A 21,645-nucleotide genomic window follows, 5' to 3' on the forward strand; every position below is an offset into this window, starting at 1 on the left:
TCTGTCCCCTGGATCCTAGCGGCACACCCCAGACACACTATGAGGGGTGGGACAAGACCTCGAAGTGGCTGGGCTTTCTAGGAACTGCGACAGGCAGTGGCCATGCACCCCTGGCACAGTGACACGTGTCCTGCTGGGGTTCCGGGCACAGGCCCTGTATAGCTGAGGGGCCCGAGCCCAGCTCTGCCGAGGTTGTGATGGGGAGACCAGGCCTGTGTTCCTGAGGCTCAGCTGGCTCCCCGCCCCCCCAGGCTGACCAGCCCCTCGCCTCGGGCCTGAGCAGAGGGCGTGCTCTGGGGAGAAACCTCCACGCGGAAGCAGTTTCACAAGATAACGTACATATTTATTCCAAGACGACATGGTCACAGGCAAGTGCGTACATTGCAAAGCGGTGCCCGGGCAGAGCCGCGGCTGTGGGCTCCACGCTCCCTCACGGCCGCGTCCAGAGAGGCGGTTTCCGAAGCAGCGAGCTGGAGGGCGGCACAGGGGAGAGCTAAGTACAAGTGGACCCAGCGTGCGGCCAGCCCTGGGCTCAAGGCGGCAGGCGCCCCTCTTGGCTCCATCTTCTCGGTGTCTACGCTCTGTCCTCCGGTCACTTCACCTGCGGGTGACAGAGGCAGCGTGAGGCACTCCCCCCTGTGGGTCTCGGTGCCCTCGCGCCCGGCCCTCCGGCCTGCCCACCCCTCTACCTTGAACAGGGTGACCGTCGTGCTGTAGAAGAGACTGAGGAGGAACAGGACGATGAAGGTGGAGGCCATGGTGTTCAGGTTCTCAAAGCCTTCCTCATCGGCGCTCACCTCCCCCTCTGCCGGGACACAACACGGGGCTGAGGCTCTGCCCGCAGAGCACAGCCCTCCCCAGGCCACCCTCCACCCACTGCCCTCAGTCCTGGCTGTGCTGCCCCCGGAGGGCTGGGCAGGGCAGAGGGCAGAAGCAGAACGCAGCAGGGAGGGGACTTGCAGAGCATAGACTGTGCCCTGGGGGCTGGGTCTGAGCCAGGCACAAGCTGGACCTCTGACAGCCTGATGGGCGGCCGGGCAGAGGCACCTGTCCTGGGGTGCAGGATGGTGAGAGCAGCTCACAGACTCGGGGTGGGTACGGCAGGGCGGGACAGAGGGGTGGGGACCCCGGGAGAGTGCTTCCAGGGTCCTGGACTCTCCTAGATGGGTGGCGGGACAGCCAGGGCTGCTTGGGGTGGAAGAGCTGGGAGGGGGCCTCCTGTCACCTGCGGTTTGGGGCAGCAGTGGGGGCTGACAGATGTCTGGGCATGAGGGACACCCTCCTGTCCTTCTCAGGGGGACTCTCGCTCTCTCCTCGGAGTGGAGGGCACGCGTGAGAACCATGCGGGGCCCTGGACGCTTGTCTGCCCCACTAGGAATCATGTCTCTGGGACCAAGGGGTCAGACAGACACCAGAGGCTCCGGAGAGAGTGACTTTAGGATGGACAGATGGACACATACAGTGGGGTCTGGAGCCCCCAACACACATGGGCCTTTGAGGCAGTGTCTGGAGCCCAGGTGGCCAAAGGCTCAGAAACATGGGGTGTCTCAGAGGTGGCCCGAAGGGGCGGTGCCGTCAGCTGGGAATGGAGACTCACTTGTCCCCTTTGCCCCTCACTTCCCGCTGCAGACTGTCTTTCCCGTTTCCAGGGCCACAGCCTCCAGATCAGCCTCCCTGCCCCCAGGACATGCCCAGCTCTTTCTGTTCACAGGGGGGTGCGGGTCCTGCTGCTTTCATCAGCAACCTGCACAGGGCTGGGGTGTCCCTGAGGAGCTGCAGCTGGTCAGCCCAGGGTGGCCCTCTGAGCCCTTTGCCCTGGGCCTGGGATGGGGGCCCTGGTCAGAGGCCTGGCTGGGCTGGCCCACGATTGCACCTCCAAGCTGAGACAGAGGACAAGCAGGCCCTGGGCAGAAAGACATGCAGCAAGCGTGGTGCAGAGAGGCAGGTGTGTCTGCAGAGGCACCCAGTGACCAGGGCGCACAGGATGAGCATCCTTGTGCATGTATGTGTCTGTGTGCACATGCATGTGTGTGTGCCTGCATGCAAACATCTGTGTGTCCATGTGCCTGTGTACATCTATGTGTCCATGACTTGTTTGTGTGTGCAAATGTAGGAGTGCATGTGTCCTTGTGTGTATAAGTGTACATGTATCTGTGTGTGCATGTGTCCATGTCTTTGCATGTGTGCACGCACATCAGTGCACATGTGTCTGTGTGCCCACGTCCACTGTATGTGTGTCTCTGCATCCATGTGCATTTGTGTCTCTGTGTGCACATATTCATATATGTGCATGTGCCTATGTACATGCACGCACACATCTCTGTACATGCCTATGCATGTGTGTATGAGTGTGCATGTATCTGTGTGTCTGAGTGTGTAGGTATCTGTATTTGTGTGCATGTGTTCATGTCTTTGCATGTGTGTGCTTGTGTCTCTGTGTCCATGTGTATGCCTGTTTCCATGTGCATGTATGTCTCTGCATGTACATGTCTGTGCATGTGTGTATGAGTGTGCATGTGTATGAGTGTGTACTTGTGTCTATGTATTTGCATGCATATGCACATATGCATGTGCTTATGTGTCCATGCTCACTGTGTATTTGTGTCCATGTTCATGTGTGTGCATGTCCATATCTGTGCACATGTGCATGTGTGTATACATGTGTGTCTGTGTGTACCTGTGTGCTCATGTCCACTGCATTGTGCCTGTGTGTTTACATGTGTGCATGTGTGTTGCACACCCATGTCCTTGTGAGCCTGTAGCAGCAGTGGAGGAGCGGTGAGCATTGGTTCTGTCCGCTGTGAGCATTCTGTAAGGGGCTCAGGGCTTCCAGCAGCAGGTGGGAGGCCAGTGGATTAGGCAGGGATGGGGATGATGGTGGAGGGTGGGCTGCGGGATGGGGGCAGCACAGCAGGCAAGAGCATTGCTCACTCAGGACCAGCATCTTTTGAACGGATCTTTTTATTTCTAATTTTTATAGAATGCAACATCCCAGACAGTTTGCACACACACAGTGACAAGTCAGCCAGAGGCTCTGGGGACCACCCTTGAGGGGCAGCCTGGCGCTCAGTGGCAGGTGCTGGCCAGGTCAGACATGACCAGGGACACGTTGTACAGGGTGGGTTTACCGGTGGACTTGTCCACGGTCCTCTCGGTCACCGAGTGGGGCAGGGCCTCATGGGCCACGACACAGGTGTAGGTCTCGCCGGCAGACCAGTCCTCTTCACTCACGGTCAGGATGCTGTGGACGAAGTAGAGGCCAGGGGCCTGGGGCTCGGGCATCGGGGCACTGGTCACATACGTTTCAGGGGCCACCGGCTGCCCTCTCTGCATCCACTGCACAGACACATCTGCAGGCGAGAAGCTCTTCACCAGGCAGGTGACCGAGGCTGACTCCCGCAGGCTCAGCTGTTCCCTGCTTGGTGGCAGCACGTACACAGAGGGCATTTGCTTGTGGCCTCCTGTGGAAAGAGAGGCGTTGGTGAGCTCAGGTTGGGGGCAGTGGGATTTGTCCTCTGACAACAGGAGGGGTGCTCCCGGCCCCGCCTGTGGTGTCTCTGGACCCTCGAGGCCACGGGAGCTTGGGGCAGCAGGAAGGGCGGGCAGGGCCTACCCTTGGGCTTGAAGACGGTGTGCTTCAACGGCGAGGGCAGGTCCGTGTGGGTCACTGTGCACGTGAACTCATCTCCTGTCTCCCAGTCCTCCACGCACACTGTGGTCCATCCTGTGGCACTGAAGGTGGAATTGGGGTGGCTCTCGGAGATGTTGGTGTGGGTTTTCAGTTCCTCGCCATTCTGGCGGCTCCAGGTGATGGTCAGGCTGTCATAGGTGGCCAGGTCTGTGACCAGGCAGGACAGCTTGGCAATCTTGGTGAGAAAGATGCTGGCGAAGGAGGGTGGGATGGCGAAGATTTTGATGGTGGATGTACCTGGGACAGGAGAGTGGGTTTGAGTGACTGGCTGGATGTGAAACCAGGCAAAGGTGTAGACTTTGCTGGGCCTCTCCAGAGCCCCGGGCTCCTGCTGGAGGCCCACTGGGTCCCCACCTGACAAGTGACTCCAAGCTGCCCTGCACAGCCCCTCCCTGCCTTGGCCTCATCTCGGGCAGTGTCTGCAGACCCGAGTGGACACCTATATGTTGGGGGAGGTCTTCACCCTCCATATGTTGAGGGGGCCGCCCTCGGAGGCAGGACTACTCACTGGAGCCACAGATGGACGACATGTTCTTCTGCAAGGTCACCTGATTGTGCTCTACTTGGCAGGTGAACACGTTCTGGTTGAGCCAGTCACTCTCGGTGATGGTCAGCATGCTGGTGACCTTGTAGGTCACGGGTCGGGACTGTTTGTTGTCCACTTCCACCTTGTCTGTGGTGAAGCCGGAGGTCAGCAGCTTCCCCTCCTGCAGCCAGGACACAGAGATCTTCTTGGGGCTGAAGTTCGTGGCCTGGCAGATGAGCTTGGACGTGCGCGGGCCGTTGTTGAAGGAGCCACGGGTCGGGATGAAGACGCTCACATTGGGGGGATGATTTGAGGTTCCTTGTGATCCTGTTGCGAGGGGTCACATGTCAGCCGGCCCCCCTCATGGCCCTCCGCCCCTCCCCCACCTGCTGACAGCAGGAGGCTCCATCTCACCTGGTAGGGGCACTTTTACGTTTTCATTAGAGTCGAAGTGTTTGACTTTGCATGTCACAAACTCGTCTGTGCCCTGGAGGATGTCAGCAGAGGACAGGAGCAGCTGGGAGCTGGCCGCATACTTGCCCTCCCTGAAGACCGATGGGAAGTCGTAGAAGGCTTGGCTGTTGACGGCACTGTTGTTCTGGTAGATCCAGGAGAAGGTGACGGGGGTGGGCAGGAAGTCCTTGGCCAGGCAGCCCATGGCCACGGGGGACTCATCGGACAGGGGGTCCTCACAGGAGATGAGCGGGAAGAGGTTTGGGGAAGACTGGGTCCCTGAAGACCAAGAGGGACACAAGAGAACGGGGTATGAGAAGGTGTCTCCCCACGTATTGCCAGCCAGGGGCCAGCCCCATTGCACCACGCGGCCCCTCCAGAGCCAAGCCCACGACAGGCCTCCGAGGCCTTGCCACCTGTGTGGCAGGTGGTTGTGGCAAGGCTGGAGTCTGGGCACAAGGCTACGGGTGTGGGAGGCGGCCACAGCCTCCACTCAGCACAGGAGCCAGCTCTGAGCATGGGAAGACTAGACTGCTTCTTGTGGGAGCTGCCTGGTCTGGCCCACCCTTCCCCAGCAACACTGCCCCCGTATCCCGGAACACAGGGACCCTGCTCCCGGCTCTGCAGTCCCTCTGGACACGGGAGCTGCCATACTCAGCCCCAGCACAGAGAGCCCCAGGTGGCGGCCGCTGAGGAGAGGAGACCCTGGGAACCCAGGCCTCCCGGCCCTGACTCAGCCACGCTGGAGCCCAGCCCTGCTTGCGGGGGTGATGTGTGGGACCAGTGCATTCAACTGGACACATCCTGAGCACAACGAGGTCACTGAGGTCAGCCCAGTTTCAGCCGGGACAGTCCTGCACAGCCAGCTCAGCCCAGTGGGACCCATATGGCCCAGCCAGGTGAATGTAGCCCAAAGTAATCATTAAAGTCCTTCGAGTTAAGCCAGCTCACTCTACTGTGCTCATCCGTGCTCAGCCCAGCTCAGCCCAATTCAGATCAGCTCAGCCCAGCCCAGCCTAGTTTAGCCCAGTTCAGTCCAGTTCGGCCTAGCTCACTGAGCTCACCCAGCCGGGCTCAGCCCAGCTCACCCGGCTCAGCTCAGCTCACCCGGCTCAGCTCAGCTCACCCAGTTCACCCAGCTCACCCAGCTCAGCTCACCCGGCTCACCCGGCTCACCCAGCTCACCCAGCTCACCCAGCTCAGCTCACCCAGCTCACCCAGTTCACCCAGCTCAGCTCACCCAGCTCAGCTCACCCAGCTCACTCAGCTCACCCAGTCCAGATCACCCAACCCAGCTCACCCAGCTCAGCTCACCCAGCCCAGCTCACCAGCTCAGCTCACCCAGCTCAGCTCAGCTCGGCTCACCCAGCTCAGCCCAGCTCACCCAGTTCAGCTCACCCAGCTCACTCAGCTCACCCAGCCCAGCTCACCAGCTCAGCTCACCCAGCTCAGCTCAGCTCGGCTCACCCAGCTCAGCCCAGCTCACCCAGTTCAGCTCACCCAGCTCACTCAGCTCACCCAGCCCAGCTCACCCAGCTCAGCTCACCCAGCTCAGCCCAGCTCACCCAGCTCAGCTCACCCAGCTCACTCAGCTCACCCAGCCCAGCTCACCCAGCTCAGCTCACCCAGCTCAGCCCAGCTCACCCAGTTCAGCTCACCCAGCTCACTCAGCTCACCCAGCCCAGCTCACCCAGCTCAGCTCACCCAGCTCAGCCCAGCTCACCCAGCTCAGCTCACCCAGCTCAGCCCAGCTCACCCAGCTCAGCTCAGCTCACCCAGCTCAGCCCAGCTCACCCAGCTCAGCTCACCCAGCTCACTCAGCTCACCCAGCCCAGATCACCCAGCCCAGCTCACCCAGCCCAGCTCACCCAGCTCAGCTCAGCTCACTCAGCTCAGCTCAGCTCAGCTCAGCTCACCCCAGCTCAGCTCAGCTCACCCAGCTCAGCCCAGCTCACTTAGCTCAGCTCAGTTCACCCAGCTCAGCTCAGTTCAGCTCAGCTCACCCAGCTCAGCTCACCCAGCTCAGCTCAGCTCACCCAGCTCAGCTCCGCTCAGCTCCGCTCTCAGCTCAGCTCAGCTCCTCTCAGCTCAGCTCAGCTCAGCTCACCCCACCCAGCTCACCCAGCTCAGCTCACCCAGCCCAGCTTACCAGCTCAGCTCACCCAGCTCAGCTCAGCTCAGCTCACCCAGCTTAGCTCAGCTCACCCAGCTCAGCCCAGCTCACCCAAGCTCAGCTCAGCTCAGCCAGCTCCGCTCAGCTCAGCTCAGCTCAGCTCCGCTCAGCTCAGCTCCGCTCAGCTCAGCTCAGCTCACCCAGCCCAGCTTACCAGCTCAGCTCACCCAGCTCAGCTCAGCTCAGCTCAGCTCACCCAGCTTAGCTCAGCTCACCCAGCTCAGCCCAGCTCACCCGGCTCAGCTCAGCTCACCCAGCTCAGCCCAGGTCACCCAAGCTCAGCTCAGCCAGCCCAGCTCACCCAGCTCAGCCCAGCTCAGCTCAGCTCACCCAGCTCAGCTCAGCTCAGCCAGCTGAGCCCAGCTCACCCAAGCTCAGCTCAGCCAGCCCAGCTCACCCAGCTCAGCCCAGCTCACCCAGCTCAGCTCACCCAGCTCAGCCCAGCTCACCCAGCTCAGCTCACCCAGCTCAGCTCACCCAGCTCAGCCCAGCTCACCCAGCTCAGCTCACCCAGCTCACTCAGCTCACCCAGCCCAGATCACCCAGCCCAGTTCACCCAGCTCAGCTCACCCAGCCCAGCTCACCAGCTCAGCTCACCCAGCTCAGCTCAGCTCAGCTCAGCTCACCCAGCTTAGCTCAGCTCACCCAGCTCAGCCCAGCTCACCCAAGCTCAGCTCAGCCAGCCCAGCTCACCCAGCTCAGCTCAGCTCACCCGGCTCAGCTCAGCTCACCCAGCTCAGCCCAGGTCACCCAAGCTCAGCTCAGCCAGCCCAGCTCACCCAGCTCAGCTCAGCTCACTCAGCTCAGCTCAGCTCAGCTCAGCTCACCCAGCTCAGCTCAGCTCAGCTCAGCTCAGCTCAGCTCAGCTCAGCTCAGCTCAGCTCACCCCAGCTCAGCTCAGCTCACCCAGCTTAGCTCAGCTCACCCAGCTCAGCCAAGCTCACCCAAGCTCAGCTCAGCCAGCCCAGCTCACCCAGCTCAGCTCAGCTCACCCGGCTCAGCTCAGCTCACCCAGCTCAGCCCAGGTCACCCAAGCTCAGCTCAGCCAGCCCAGCTCACCCAGCTCAGCTCAGCTCACTCAGCTCAGCTCAGCTCAGCTCAGCTCACCCAGCTCAGCTCAGCTCAGCTCAGCTCAGCTCAGCTCACCCCAGCTCAGCTCAGCTCACCCAGCTCACCCAGCTCACCCAGCTCACCCAGCTCAGCTCAGCTCAGCTCAGCTCACCCCAGCTCAGCTCAGCTCACCCAGCTCACCCAGCTCAGCTCAGCTCAGCTCAGCTCAGCTCACCCAGCTCTGCTCCGCTCACCCAGCTCAGCTCAGCTCAGCTCAGCTCAGCTCAGCTCACCCAGCTCACCCAGCTCCGCTCCGCTCACCCAGCTCCGCTCAGCTCAGCTCAGCTCACCCAGCTCCGCTCCGCTCACCCAGCTCCGCTCAGCTCAGCTCACCCAGCTCAGCTCAGCTCACCCAGCTCAGCTCACCCAGCTCAGCTCAGCTCAGCCCAGCTCAGCCCAGCTCACCCAGCTCAGCTCACCCAGCTCCGCTCAGCTCAGCTCAGCTCACCCAGCTCCGCTCCGCTCACCCAGCTCCGCTCAGCTCAGCTCAGCTCACCCAGCTCAGCTCAGCTCACCCAGCTCAGCTCAGCTCACCCAGCTCAGCTCACCCAGCTCAGCTCAGCTCAGCCCAGCTCAGCCCAGCTCACCCAGCTCAGCTCACCCAGCTCAGCTCAGCTCAGCCCAGCTCAGCTCAGCTCAGCCCAGCTCACCTAGCTCACCCAGCTCAGCTCAGCTCACCCAGCTCAGCTCACCCAGCTCAGCTCAGCTCAGCCCAGCTCAGCCCAGCTCACCCAGCTCAGCTCACCCAGCTCAGCTCAGCTCAGCCCAGCTCAGCTCAGCTCAGCCCAGCTCACCTATCTCACCCAGCTCAGCTCACCCAGCTCAGCCCAGCTCACCCAGCTCAGCTCACCCAGCTCACCCAGCTCAGCTCACCCAGCTCAGCTCACCCAGCTCAGCTCACCCAGCTCACCCAGCTCAGCTCACCCAGCTCAGCTCAGCTCAGCTCACCCAGCTCAGCTCACCCAGCTCAGCTCAGCTCACCCAGCTAAGCCCAGCTGCTCAGAAAGCTCAGTTTAAACTGGTTTAGTCCAGCTCAGCTCAGGCCCTGAGTAACCCAGTGTAACCCTGGACCGACCTGAAAGCCCAGTGGTTCTGGCTAGAAAAGGTCAGACCACTAGACATGCTTGCCTCAGCTGAAGCCGTCTCATCCAGGAGTTCTGAACACTGGGCTCGGCCCAGGTCAGTTCCTTTCCGGGGCCTCTCCTTGCCTTTCACCCTGGGACACCCCAGTTCCCTGGCCCCAGCTGGCTTTCGGCTCCCAAATAGTACCAATCACTACCCTCCTTCAGCGATCTGGCTAAAATACTTCCTGGCAACTTTAAGTCATTAAAACGTCTCGCAGGAGTGGGGAACACTGGACTTGGCAGCACTGCTCCCGTGTGGAGGAGAGGCTGGGGTGGTCTCCGTGGCCCATGCCCTACAATCAGCCCCCAACTCTAACCACGTCTCCTCTAGAGAAAAATCATCACTAGAAATGGCCAGGAAATGCATTTTTCTGAATTTGCCCCTTAGAATTCTGCTCTTCAGCACAAAGTTCTTTGGACAGCGTGGGCAATGTTCTAATGCGCGGTAACAGCTGTAAAACAAAGCTGGGTCCACCTGGTGGAAAGACAGCGGAGGTGGGACCTGGTCTGGGTCGCACCATCGGCAGCGGGGTGGCCACAGGGCACCATCCGCCATGCTCCTCTGGAGTGTTCTTTAGGGAAAGTTAAATGTGAGTGGCCCAAAGTAGGGCAGCTCAAGGGGTCACATAGACAGGCCTCTGCACCTTCACTGAACACCCATCATCCAAGACCCCCCTTCAAGTGGAAGCGAAACCCTGAGACCTCTGTCCCCAGCAGGTTGGCAGCAGGCTGCCTCTCCCTTACCATGTCTGCCCGGTCACTCGAAAGTCCTGTGGGGTCCTTGTCACACAACAATTTCTCCAAATCCACTACTCACGACACTCGGGACTTGGGACTTGAGACTTGGGGTCGTGGGCAGGGCTGGCAGCAGAAGCCAGGGCTGCGCCTCCCGAGCCTGGGGTTCGGGGCCGCTCTCAGACCCTCCACGGGAATAACTTCGAGTCAGAACGTGTCCTTGCAACGTGCCGGGTTCCTTTCTGACTCCAGACCTGACTGGTTTCCTCTTAATCCAGTCACTAACATGACTGAAATCGTTCCAGACAATGACACACATTTCACCTGCAATGGGTCCTCAAAGGAATACGTGGAAAAATACGGCAACAAAGGCAACTCTATCCGAATATCAAAGTGTGTCTTCGCCACGGAGAGAAAGCTGACTAATGCTAAAAACCGTGGCGGCCACCGTGTAAACAGTGCTTTGGGGACAGGGAGCCTGCGTGAGGTTCATGACCACCTGAAGGGAGAGCTAATTAAGAACCCTTCCATGGACGCACTGAGGAATGGCCCCTAAGGCTGTTTAATTTCTTCACCGTCTTACTTGGAAAGTGAGTACACACGAGAAGTTAAGCTAAGACTTGAAAAATTAAACCCAAATCGTCAAAAGAGGAACCGCCTGGCCTCTGTCTGCATCGTGGCCTTAATTTAGAACGCGGATCGCCCAGGTGCTGTTTTGCTCAGAGCAACATTTTTAGATTTGTGGTCGAAACCACCCGAAACCACTTCTTCATAACCGTAAGCTATAAATTTGTCAGTCCTGTTTTCTTGTTTCCCAAAATAGACTCTGGCTGCCCGCCCGCTTCCGGCCACCAGCTGCAGGTGGCGGCCCCAGCGCCCGGCTGCCAGCCCACCCCCACCCGCTCCGAGCACCCCTCAACTCATTAAAAAATAAATTAATTGATTTTTGTCAAAACTCAGCCTTGAATCGGGGCCCACGGTCCCGAGTCACCATGTGTTGGCTAAATTGTCACCGCTATCGACTCCAGAAAGACTTGAGTCTTGACTGTTAGTTAAATGATAAGATCAAAACATTTAAAATACTCGAAAATCTCTCACATTTTAAAGTCACACTTTTCTTAACCACTTTCCACAGGAGCCACTTCCAAGATACCCTGTCTTTCAATACTCAATAAGCCTCTTAAGAGGAGCAAAGCGGTGTCTCTTAGAAGCTGCCGCCCTGGCCCGAGCCCTCTGGCCTGAGCGCTCCGGGGCCCAGGCACCCCTGTCTCGGAGGTCACCGGGACCGTGCTCTCCCTAGCCAATAAAGACATCTGAATATAATCTAGCAATTTTTAAATTAAATTATATAAAAGTAATGGACTTGAAAAAAAATCCAGTCTAGCCCAGAACTTGACTCCTAAGACCACTGTCCCCCCGAGCTCTCTGTCTGCCTGTGCCGCTCCTGGTTCCACAAACACCGGTGCCAGGACAGAATGTCCTGCCGCAGCCCCACTGGCCCTCGACCGGGTCCGGATCTCTCACCCCAGCCCAGCCCTTCAAGCCGGCAGCCCCTCTTTCAGGGGCTCCCTGGATCTCCGAAAGGTGTCAGAAAATCAGGAGGCTCTGAAGGACCCGAGCCCCAGTCCCGGTCCTCCCCAGCCAGCCTGCCCAGGCCCCCGGGGGAGACATGCCCCGAGGACCAGCCACTTAAGCCCAGAAAAACCCACAGAGAGGAGCAGAAAATAAAGGCCCGAGAAGGGCCATTCTTACCTGAGGAGACGGTGACTTGGGTCCCCTTGCCCCAGTAGTCCATACCGTAGTAATCACAACAGCGCAATCCCCGTCCTCACCCCACAAAAACAGTGGGTCTGGCCCGGCACTGCCTGAGGCTGCCCGGAGACCTGCACTGTCTCCAGGGGCCACTTGGAAGCCGACCCAAGTCACTGTGATCGGGAGGGTCCTGGCCCCTCCGTCATCTGCTCCTCAAACCTGGCCCCGCAGAGGCCAGATCACCGGCTACCTGGCCCCCTGACTGTGAACCGACAGCCCCTAACTGGAACTCAAAGTCCAAGCGATGTAGATGGCCACCTGCCTCTCAGCGGGCACAGCGGAGCCCACGGAGCCGAGGACAGGGCAGTCACACTGCCCCTCTGGTCCCCACACTGCACTGTCCTTGGGGAGGACAGATTGGTCTCCAGCCCCCACTTAGGGGCCCCTCTCCTGGGCTCCCTTTGCTGACCTCCAAAATGCCTTGGTGTCTCTGATATTCAGACCCGACACCCCAATCTCCCCAAGTACAGTGACAGTGGGGACGGGGTGAGGACTCACCTGAGGAGACAGTGACCAGGGTCCCCTGGCCCCAGTATTCGAACCAGTTGTCACATTGTGACAACTATGCCGACATCTTGGACAAGAACTGGTGCCCAGCCAAGGCCTCAGGTCCACCTCAGATCGTGCCCAGTGAGGGCCGAGGGCACCACAGGACCCAGAGGCCGAAGGTGGCCAAGACCGCCAGAAAGACCCCGGCTGCAGAGCCCAGGAGCCTCGGTCCCCTCCCAGTCCCGTTCCTGAGCCTCAGGCTGGCCCCAGTCCTTCTAGACCTGGGACTCAGACACCCTAATTTTTCCCCCAAAAGGCATCAAAAAACCCCAGAGAGAGAGAGGAGAGAGTGGTTGTGAGGACTCACCTGAGGAGACGGTGACCATGGTTCCTTTGCCCCAGTAATCAAAGTAATCACATTGCCACGGGCCCCGTTAGGCAGTGTACAAAAACCCAGCCCCCTGCCCAGCACCGGCCCCCCACAGAAAGCCTGGCTTCTCAGGTCTCTGTGTCCTGACTCAGCCCACTCTGCCTTCCAGGGCAAAGGCCCCTGTCCCCCACAAAAGGCTGTCTGCCGGGCAGAGACCCAAACGGCCTGCGGAGCAGCCCCCTGGGACTCCCAGGACCCCACAGAGTCTCTGGACATCTCTTTCCCAGCCCCAGAACAGAGGAGACAGAGAGGAAGCCGGCTTACCTGAGGAGACGGTGACCATGGTCCCTTTGCCCCAGTAGTAAAAATTGTCACATTGCCACGGGCCCCGTTAGGCAGTGTACAAAAACCCAGGCCCCCTGCCTAGCACCGGCCCCCACAGAAAGCCTGGCTTCTCAGGTCCCTGTGTCCTGACTCACAGCCCACTCTGCCTTCCAGGGCAAAGGCCCCTGTCCCCCACGAAAGGCTGTCTGCCGGGCAGAGACCCAAATGGCCTGCGGAGCAGCCCCCAGGGACTCCCAGGACCCCACAGAGTCTCTGGACATCTCTTTCCCAGCCCCAGAACAGAGGAGACAGAGAGGAAGCCGGCTTACCTGAGGAGACGGTGACCATGGTTCCTTTGCCCCAGTAATCAAAGTCGTCACATTGCCATGGGCCCCGTTAGGCAGTGTACAAAAACCCAGGCCCCCTGCCCAGCACCGGCCCCCACAGAAAGCCTGGCTTCTCAGGTCTCTGTGTCCTGACTCACAGCCCACTCTGCCTTCCAGGGCAAAGGCCCCTGTCCCCCACGAAAGGCTGTCTGCCGGGCAGAGACCCAAATGGCCTGCGGAGCAGCCCCCTGGGACTCCCAGGACCCCACAGAGCCTCTGGACATCTCTTTCCCAGCCCCAGAACAGAGGAGACAGAGAGGAAGCCGGCTTACCTGAGGAGACGGTGACCAGGGTGCCTGGGCCCCAGATACCGAAAGCATCGCACAGGGACACAGTCCCTGGTCCTCCCCAGACAAAAATCTGCCTAGGCCCTCAGACAGCCCAGGCTTGCTGCCCTGCCCATGGCCACACAGACCCCACGGCTATGAGGCAGGCAGGCAGGGGCATCGTTATCCAGGGAGACAGTGACCAGGCCACCTTGGTAGCACAGCCTCCTCCTTTACAAAAATGCATCCCTCTCTCCTGTACCCCATCTGAGACCAAATACTACACCTGGCTCAGCACACCAGAGTCCCCCTGTCCCAGGTCGGACACCAGACACCAGACTTACCTGGGGAGACGTTGACCAGGGTGGTGGAAGTAATCATTGGCACAGTGGTGCTGAGGCCTCAGGAATCTCCACAGCCAGGGTCCCCAGGGAGCCCTGGAAGCTGGAGTCTGCTGTCTGCCGAAAGCACACCCACCTCATGTCCCTGGCAGGCTCCCTTCTGCCCTCAGTCCCCAGGTCTGGGTTCAGACATCCTTTCTGACACTTGGCTTGCTTTGGCCCCACAGGTCCCGATTCCCAGCTCAGCCCTGCAGACCTCTGACCAGGCTGCTCCCCAGCACCCCTCCCCCGTCCCTGGGCCTGGAAGGCATCTCCATTTCATGTTCTTACCCAACCCCCTTGAGCACCTGGCACTGAGCCCCGGGGTCGCTGGCCGGGTTTTTGTAGAGTTGTCAATCACTGTGGTTCCAGTTAGCACTGTGGTTCTTGGCTCAGCCAAAACCTCTAGGGGAGTGGGGGCCAGATGGGTGGAGGCTGATCTCCCCCGGAGGGCCAGGCAGGGGGCCCACAGAGCGGAGGAGACCCCAACACCCAGTGCTACTTTTCCCTTCTCCTTAGAAATAAGAGCAGATTCATTTGAGTTGTTTTCAGCTGGAGAAAGGCCTCGAGCCGGGGGCTGGTGGACCCTCACTCCATCGTTGATCTGCAGGGTGGGGTCTGTCAGCTTCTCAGCCCCAGAGGCTGCTTTCTCTCTCTGGTCACATCTGGTTAATTCTACCTGTTCACTGTTCCCCAAAGGTGCGGGCTCCTGGGGGTGACTGCTGAACCTCCGTGTCTCCACAAGGGTGGGTTCTCTCCCAGTCCCCTGGGCTGCTGGTCCTTGGGGAGGGGTCTCAGGAGGCCAGAGCAGGGAGAGGGTCCCCCTCCTCCACACCTGGCGGCTGCTTTCCCCCCACTCCACGGGCCACAGAGAGGAAGGACTGCATCACCACTTGTGAGACCTGGGGCTGGGTCCCAGGACTCAGAGGGCACCAGGTGGGCCCTTGGGGAAGTAGGCACACACAATCTCCCTTAGGCCAGGTGTCAGCCTGGCAGGTGTGATCAGGTGCAGCCCACTGCTGAGGGGAGACGGGCACAGATGCAGCCTCACAGCCCCGAGGACTGGAAGGGTGGGATGGTGCCCTGAATGCCGGCTGGGGGAGGGTGAGTGCCCAGAGTGTTGAGAAGTCTGTGTGCATGCATAGGTGTGAGCATGAGTGCACATACGTGTGCATCTGTGTATGCATGTGAGTGCACATATGAGACTGGGAGTGAACATGAGAGCACACATGAGTGTACGTGTGTGCACATGCATGAGCACGTGGGAGTATGATACTGTGCATGTGTGCGTATAGCTGAACATGTGGGTGTACATGCATGTACGAACATGTGAGTGTATATTTGTGAACACACAAACACGCATGTGAGTGTACGTGTGTGCACAGGTATGAGCACGTGGGAGTATGATACTGTGCATGTGTGTGCACAGGTGAACATGTGGGTGTACATGTGAGTGCACATGTATGTGCACCCGTATGTGTGCATGTGTACATGTGTACACGAGTGAGTACGTGTGTGTACATGTGTGTGACTCCAGGCAGAGAAATAGCTGAGTGAAGACCGAGGCTGGGCTGTGTGCCTGGAGAACTCAGGTGATGATGTGGCTGCATTTAGAAGTGACCTGAGTGCCCAGCGAGGAGGCTGAACGTGTGTGTGGGGCTTGCTTAGAGTCTTGCTCTAGAAGGTTCCGCCGGTCCAATGTGGATGGATTTGGGTTGGGCTGGGGGTGAGGAGTGGGAAGCCTGGGCGCTGAGAGCAGATCAGGGAGTCCGTGAGCAGGGCTGCAGGGCTCCCACAGGGGCAGGGAGAGAGGGGTCTCTGGGAGGTACTTCCAGGGCTTGAGACAAGCCTGGGTCCCAGGTTCCTGTCCCTGGGTCTTGAAGAGCCGAGGAGATGCCCCTGGTGGGTGGGGCACAGCGAGGGGCACAGTCGGGGTTAGTGGGGAGCGGGCTGAGGTGTGGGTTATGGCCTCACGGCCACTCCCCTCCTGAGCTCTGGGTGGGTGACGGGGAGGGTACGGCCTGCTCTCTCCTCCTGAGCTGGGGTCCTGCTCTCTGGGAGAGCATTGCTGTCCCAGCCTGCCCTCCAAGGCTCATGGGGGGTGGCTCACAGCTCATGGCAGGGCTTCCTCAATCCCCAGCCCCCCTCTGGAGGCACTTCCTGCTGTGGCCTGTCTCCCTTTCAGGGAGCAGGGGGAGGGGCTGCCCCAGGCTTTTCAGGAAGCACCTGCTTTGCTCTCCAGGCCTCTGGCTCCTGACTGGGGGTGGGGAGGTGCCCGCTATGCCCTGCCACCCCCTTTCATCCAGCTTAGCCCCAGCCCCAGCCCCCATCCTCTGTCCCTGGCCCCAGCCGCAGCCCAGCCTGTTCATCATGGCAGAGGACAGCCAGGCTGTAGGCATCGTCCGGCCTGTAGAGGACCCGGTTCAGCTCTTGCTGATCATGTGTCCTACTGGGTCCCCATGTGTGACAGGAGCTGCAGACCTCTTTGCGCCTTTCAGAGGGAGTCCCTGCCAGCCCTGCCTGCCTCTTCTGGGCAATGCTGTGCGTGCCTAGGGTCAGGGAGGCCGTGACAGATCCAGAGCTTAGACTGTGTGGCTGGCTGTGCTGATGTCCAGGCTGGGCTCCTTTGTAGAGTCCCACGGCCCAGTCCGGGGGGCCACCCCTGCCTCCACTGGTCCCAAGCACATGTCAGGGAAGGACATGGTATTACAGGTGTGCCCCAGCGGGTGCCAGGTGTGGCATCTGATGGGCGCAATGGGGCGGCCAGGACTGAACCCACCAGCTATGCTGAATTGGTCTTCGGGTCTCTGCCCACAGCTGTTGTTTCATGGGGGGCCTACCCCTCAGAGCAGGGATGGAAGGTGTCTCCCGTTTCGGCTGTTTCGAGCAGAACTTGAAGCCAAGCTGAGGGCTGAACCCCCGAGGGCAGGTGGTCCCTCATCTCCCTCGTTAGTCAGGACACGTTCAGGGGTCTGGGCACGTGACTCGGGAAGGAAGGTCACGGAGGGCAAACACACAGGAGGAAAGTCTGTGGCGCCCTCTCTCAGGTGAGCGGGACTCGCTGAGCGACTGAAGAGATGTGTGTTTGGGTGCTGTGCTCTCTTCCACAAACCCGCTTGCTTTCTCGACATTTTTTTATTCAAGAAGAATTTTTTGCCTGAAATTTTCATCTTATCCTTTGGCAATATATTTTCTGGTGTTTCCCTAGGAACACTTGGTACATTTTGCTGCTAAAAAAAAAAAAAATCAATACTGGTCCAGCTCAGAGTTATTACTAGTTCTTCACGAATTAAACCCCTCTGGCCCTTCTGTTTGCAGGTGTTTCCTTGGGGCGGAGGAGGGGTGGCCTTCACTACCCCGGGATTCTCTTCCTCTGCGGCCACGAGAGACATGCTCCCTGGGCATGGTGTGGGGCTCCCTTCCTGGCCCAGCGCCGTCTGCGTCTCTGCACACAGCAGCCCCAGGAATTCAGAAACCATCCTCTCTCCAGCTCCCATGCTGGACCTTTTGAACAAGGGTAGAACGTCAGAGCCCTAAGGAAGAAGTGGACAACCAATGGGTCTGAGCCCCGTCACTACTTGAGCCAATAAACCAGTGACAAGTTGATCGTATATGAGCATTTATTCCAATATTTCTGGCAATGTGGTAGAATAGTGGGTCAACCTGAAAAATTTGCTTTAAATCCCCCTTGATAGTCAGATGCTTATGTGGGGAAAAACAGGTAGGTAAAAAAAATTAACAGTGGGTAAGGGGGTACAGATTACAGACCTGGGGAATAACAATGAGTAAGGGGGCACAGATTACAGACATGGGGAATAACAATGGGTAAGGGGTACAGATTACAGACACGGGGAATAACGATGGGTAAGGGGGTACAGATTACAGACATGGGGAATAACGATGGGTAAGGGGGTACAGATTACAGACATGGAGAATAACGATGGGTAAGGGGTTACAGATTACAGACCTGGGGAATAACGATGGGTAAGGGGGTACAGATTACAGACATGGAGAATAACGATGGGTAAGGGGGTACAGATTACAGACATGGAGAATAACGATGGGTAAGGGGTTACAGATTACAGACATGGAGAATAATGATGGGTAAGGGGTACAGATTACAGACCTAGGGAATAACGATGGATAAGGGGGTACAGATTACAGACATGGGAATTAATGATGGGTAAGGGGGTACAGATTACAGACATGGGGAATAACGATGAGTAAGGGGGTACAGATTACAGACCTGGGGAATAACAATGGGTAAGGGGGTACAGATTACAGACATGGGGAATAATGATGAGTAAGGGGGTACAGATTACAGACATGGGGAATAACGATGGGTAAGGAGGTAAAGATTACGGACCTGGGGATTAACGATAGGTAAGGGGGTACAGATTACAGACATGGGGAATAACAATGGGTAAGTGGTTACATATTACAGACATGGATAATAACGATGGGTAAGGGGGTACAGATTACAGACATGGAGAATAAGGATGGGTAAGGGGGTACAGATTACAGACATGGAGAATAAGGATGGGTAAGGGGGTACAGATTACAGGCCTGGGGAATAACAATGGGTAAGGGGTACAGATTACAGACCTGGGGAATAAGAATGGGTAAGGGGGTACAGATTACAGACATGGGGAATAACGATGAGTAAGGGGGTACAGATTACAGACATGGGGAATAACGATGAGTAAGGGGGTACAGATTACAGACATGGGGAATAACAATGGGTAAGGGGGTACAGACTACAGACCTGGGGAATAACAATGGGTACGGGGGTACAGATTACAGACCTGGGGAATAACAATGGGTAAGGGGGTACAGACTACAGACCTGGGGAATAACGATGAGTAAGGGGGTACAGATTACAGACATGGGGAATAAGAATGGGTAAGGGGGTACAGATTACAGGCTTGGGGAATAACAATGGGTAAGGGGGTACAGATTATAGACATGGAGAATAACGATGAGTAAGGGGGTACAGATTACAGACATGGGGAATAACGATGGGTAAGGGGGTACAGATTACAGACATGGGGAATAAGAATGGGTAAGGGGGTACAGATTACAGACATGGGGAATAAGAATGGGTAAGGGGGTACAGATTACAGGCTTGGGGAATAACAATGGGTAAGGGGGTACAGATTATAGACATGGGGAATAACGATGAGTAAGGGGGTACAGATTACAGACCTGGGGAATAACAATGGGTAAGGGGGTACAGACTACAGACCTGGGGAATAACGATGAGTAAGGGGGCACAGATTACAGACATGGGGAATAACGATGGGTAAAGGGGTACAGATTACAGACATGGGGAATAACGATGGGTAAGGGGTACAGATTCCAGGCTTGGGGAATAGCAATGGTTAAGGATTTACAGGTTACAGGCCTGGGTAATAACCTTGGGTAAACTGGGTACAGGTTATAGCCCTGGGGAATAAGCTTGGGTAAACAGTACGGGTTATAGGTTGGGGAAAGAATTTGGGCTGGGGAATATGGGCTGGGGCTAGGAAGGGTTGTCCCCAGTGCTCCACCTCCAGGGCTCCGAGGTTGCTAGTCTTTCCATGATGCTGAGCTGTTTTTCTCTGTTCTCAGATGAGGAGAACGGGCAGTATTCCTGAGGTAAATGCCAAGGGTACATGTACAGCTCCCAGCCAGGTCAGAATGAGCTTTCTTTCATGGTAACAAAGCAATCACGATGAACAGAGCAAAGATAGTAACATTTCTTTTCACTATGGCTACTGTCCCATCATGACTAGTTTTCTCTTATTCTCTCCACCCCTTTCAAGGACAGATTTTCATGTTCAGAAAGCGTATTTTTGCTGCCACTGGGGATTCTCACCACTGTTTCTTTGCCATCACCTCCTCCCTCCCACGTGGCTTTTGTCTGACGTCAGCTGTTTGAAGCGTCTTGATTGAGATTTTGGATTCTGTGGGCTTGTTATCTGTTTTCCTACTTTCATCAAAAATGGAAGTTGCCATAAAAAAAATTCTGCATGTTGCTTTTGCGGAAATTCGGGGATGATGAGCGGGAGACTGCTGTGTGGGGCGGTGTGCGCACAGCAGGAGGATTCTGACATGCTAGAAGCTTCCAGCACACCCAAGTGTTCCTGTAACTGCCCTCACCTCCTCACCTTTTCTTGCTGCTTCGCACCCTGGCGGTGACCTGAATGGGGCCGTCCTGGGGGCCGTCTGCCTCCAATGACAGCTTGGTGTGAGGACCCCCAAGGCCAGGGCAGCACGGTGGGGTCCGTCCACTCTCTCGGCCCCACTCCCTCCCGGTGACAAGCGGTCAGCAACCCATCTTGTCTTGTTTCTAGAAAACCCAGCCTGGGTCACGCCGCTGCTGCTCCAGGCTCAAATGCAATGGCCCTGGGCACAGCTGTGTGGGTCCCCTGAGCCCCATACCATTGCTGATAGTCCTTTATGAAACTGTCCCCCATGTTGCTCCTGTCTTCATCCTTTCCCGCCAGCCTTGGGTTTAAGTAATGTTTTAGTGTTTCACACGCGTTTCATTCAGTGTGTCAGCTGTGCTCCTCTGCTTTGTCTCCAGCATTTGCTGTAGGGATTGCACTGGGCTCCTCAACCCAATGGTGTCGTCCGGTCGTGAGCACCACACTTGGCGCCAACAGAAACCCCCAATTTGGGGTGCAGTGAAGAAGGAAACTTCATTCCGTGCAAAACAGTTCAACTGGGATATAGCATGGCTGTGAGGCAGCCCTAGGGCCAGGCCCCTCTCCAGCTCGACATCTCTGCTGCTCTGCACTGGGCTGGTCAGCTCTGCCCTGCTCACAGACATCTCTGGCGGTTCCTCTCAGCCTTGGTCTCTGTGGAAAGGGTTTGCTTCCAGAGCCAGAGGGGGCCTGGCTTATGTGGACATAAGTCCCCACCCTGGTCTCTGATTGGTTCATTCTCATGCAAATGAGGAGTCCACATCCTCACAGTTTGATTGGTCCAAAAGGCACTGTTCTGATTGGTCAAAATGAAGCTGCTCTGATTGGCTGGTGGAGATGTTGCTGGGGATACAGTTGCACAGCTCTGATGGTGGTGGGGGGGAGGCCCCCATGCAGAAATAGCTGCTAGGCTCTGTTTTTAAAAATTTGAGCCCAGTTAGCCGGCAGGAGCCCTTCTTAGTAGGTGTCTTCTTTCTTGGGGTTCACAACAGTGCCCTGGAATGGAGTGACAGCCACAGGCCTCATGTGTATACAGACCACTGCATTGGCCCGTCTGTCTGCACACACAGCATGTGCTCCACCATGCAGGCTCCCAGTTTTACTCTGAGTGGTGCATCTTTTGCATTGGAGTCTTTCCAGTTCTCTCTTGGTTGGATAAAGTTTACCTTTATTGAAATAAATAATATTATTTTTAATTAAAAAAAAATTCTCACCCGAGGATATTTTTCCATTTATCTTCAGATAGAGTGGGAGGGTGAGAGAGAGAAACATCGATGTGAGAGAGACACATCGACTGATTGCCTCCTGCTCGACCCTGACTGGGGCCAGGACTGAAACACAACTAAGGTACATGCCATTGACTGGAGTCGAATCCATGACTCTTTGGTCCTCTGGCCAATGCTCTAACCACTGAGCCAAACCGGCCAGGGCTAAGTAATTTTATTTTTAATAGTCCATAATATGCATATTAAATATTGAATATGTGTATATATAAATTTGTTCGTATATATGCATATGTTGAATATTCAGTATGTATAATATAGATTACTGAAGATAAATTACATTTATTATAATTGAATATTAATATATGTAAATAGATATAAATTTGCTCAGTAAA

The 21,645-nt window shown here is 57.1% G+C and overlaps 2 gene segments (V, D, J or C); both read right to left on the reverse strand.

Annotated features, from left to right (window-relative positions):
- LOC118634475 overlaps positions 1-12,163 on the reverse strand; it is a 99,343-nt gene extending 87,180 nt beyond the window's left edge. The window contains exon 1 of the C gene segment in view: positions 12,123-12,163.
- Positions 342-12,096, reverse strand: LOC118634470. The segment is given in 7 exon segments: positions 342-601; positions 690-805; positions 3,129-3,461; positions 3,614-3,928; positions 4,200-4,544; positions 4,632-4,949; positions 11,565-12,096. Coding segments are annotated over 7 exon segments (1,479 nt in total).
- Positions 12,164-21,645: the final 9,482 nt, after the last annotated feature.

Source organism: Molossus molossus, unplaced genomic scaffold (genome assembly GCF_014108415.1).
Source record: "Molossus molossus isolate mMolMol1 unplaced genomic scaffold, mMolMol1.p scaffold_m16_p_1, whole genome shotgun sequence".
In the NCBI taxonomy this organism is placed as follows: Eukaryota; Metazoa; Chordata; class Mammalia; order Chiroptera; family Molossidae; genus Molossus; species Molossus molossus.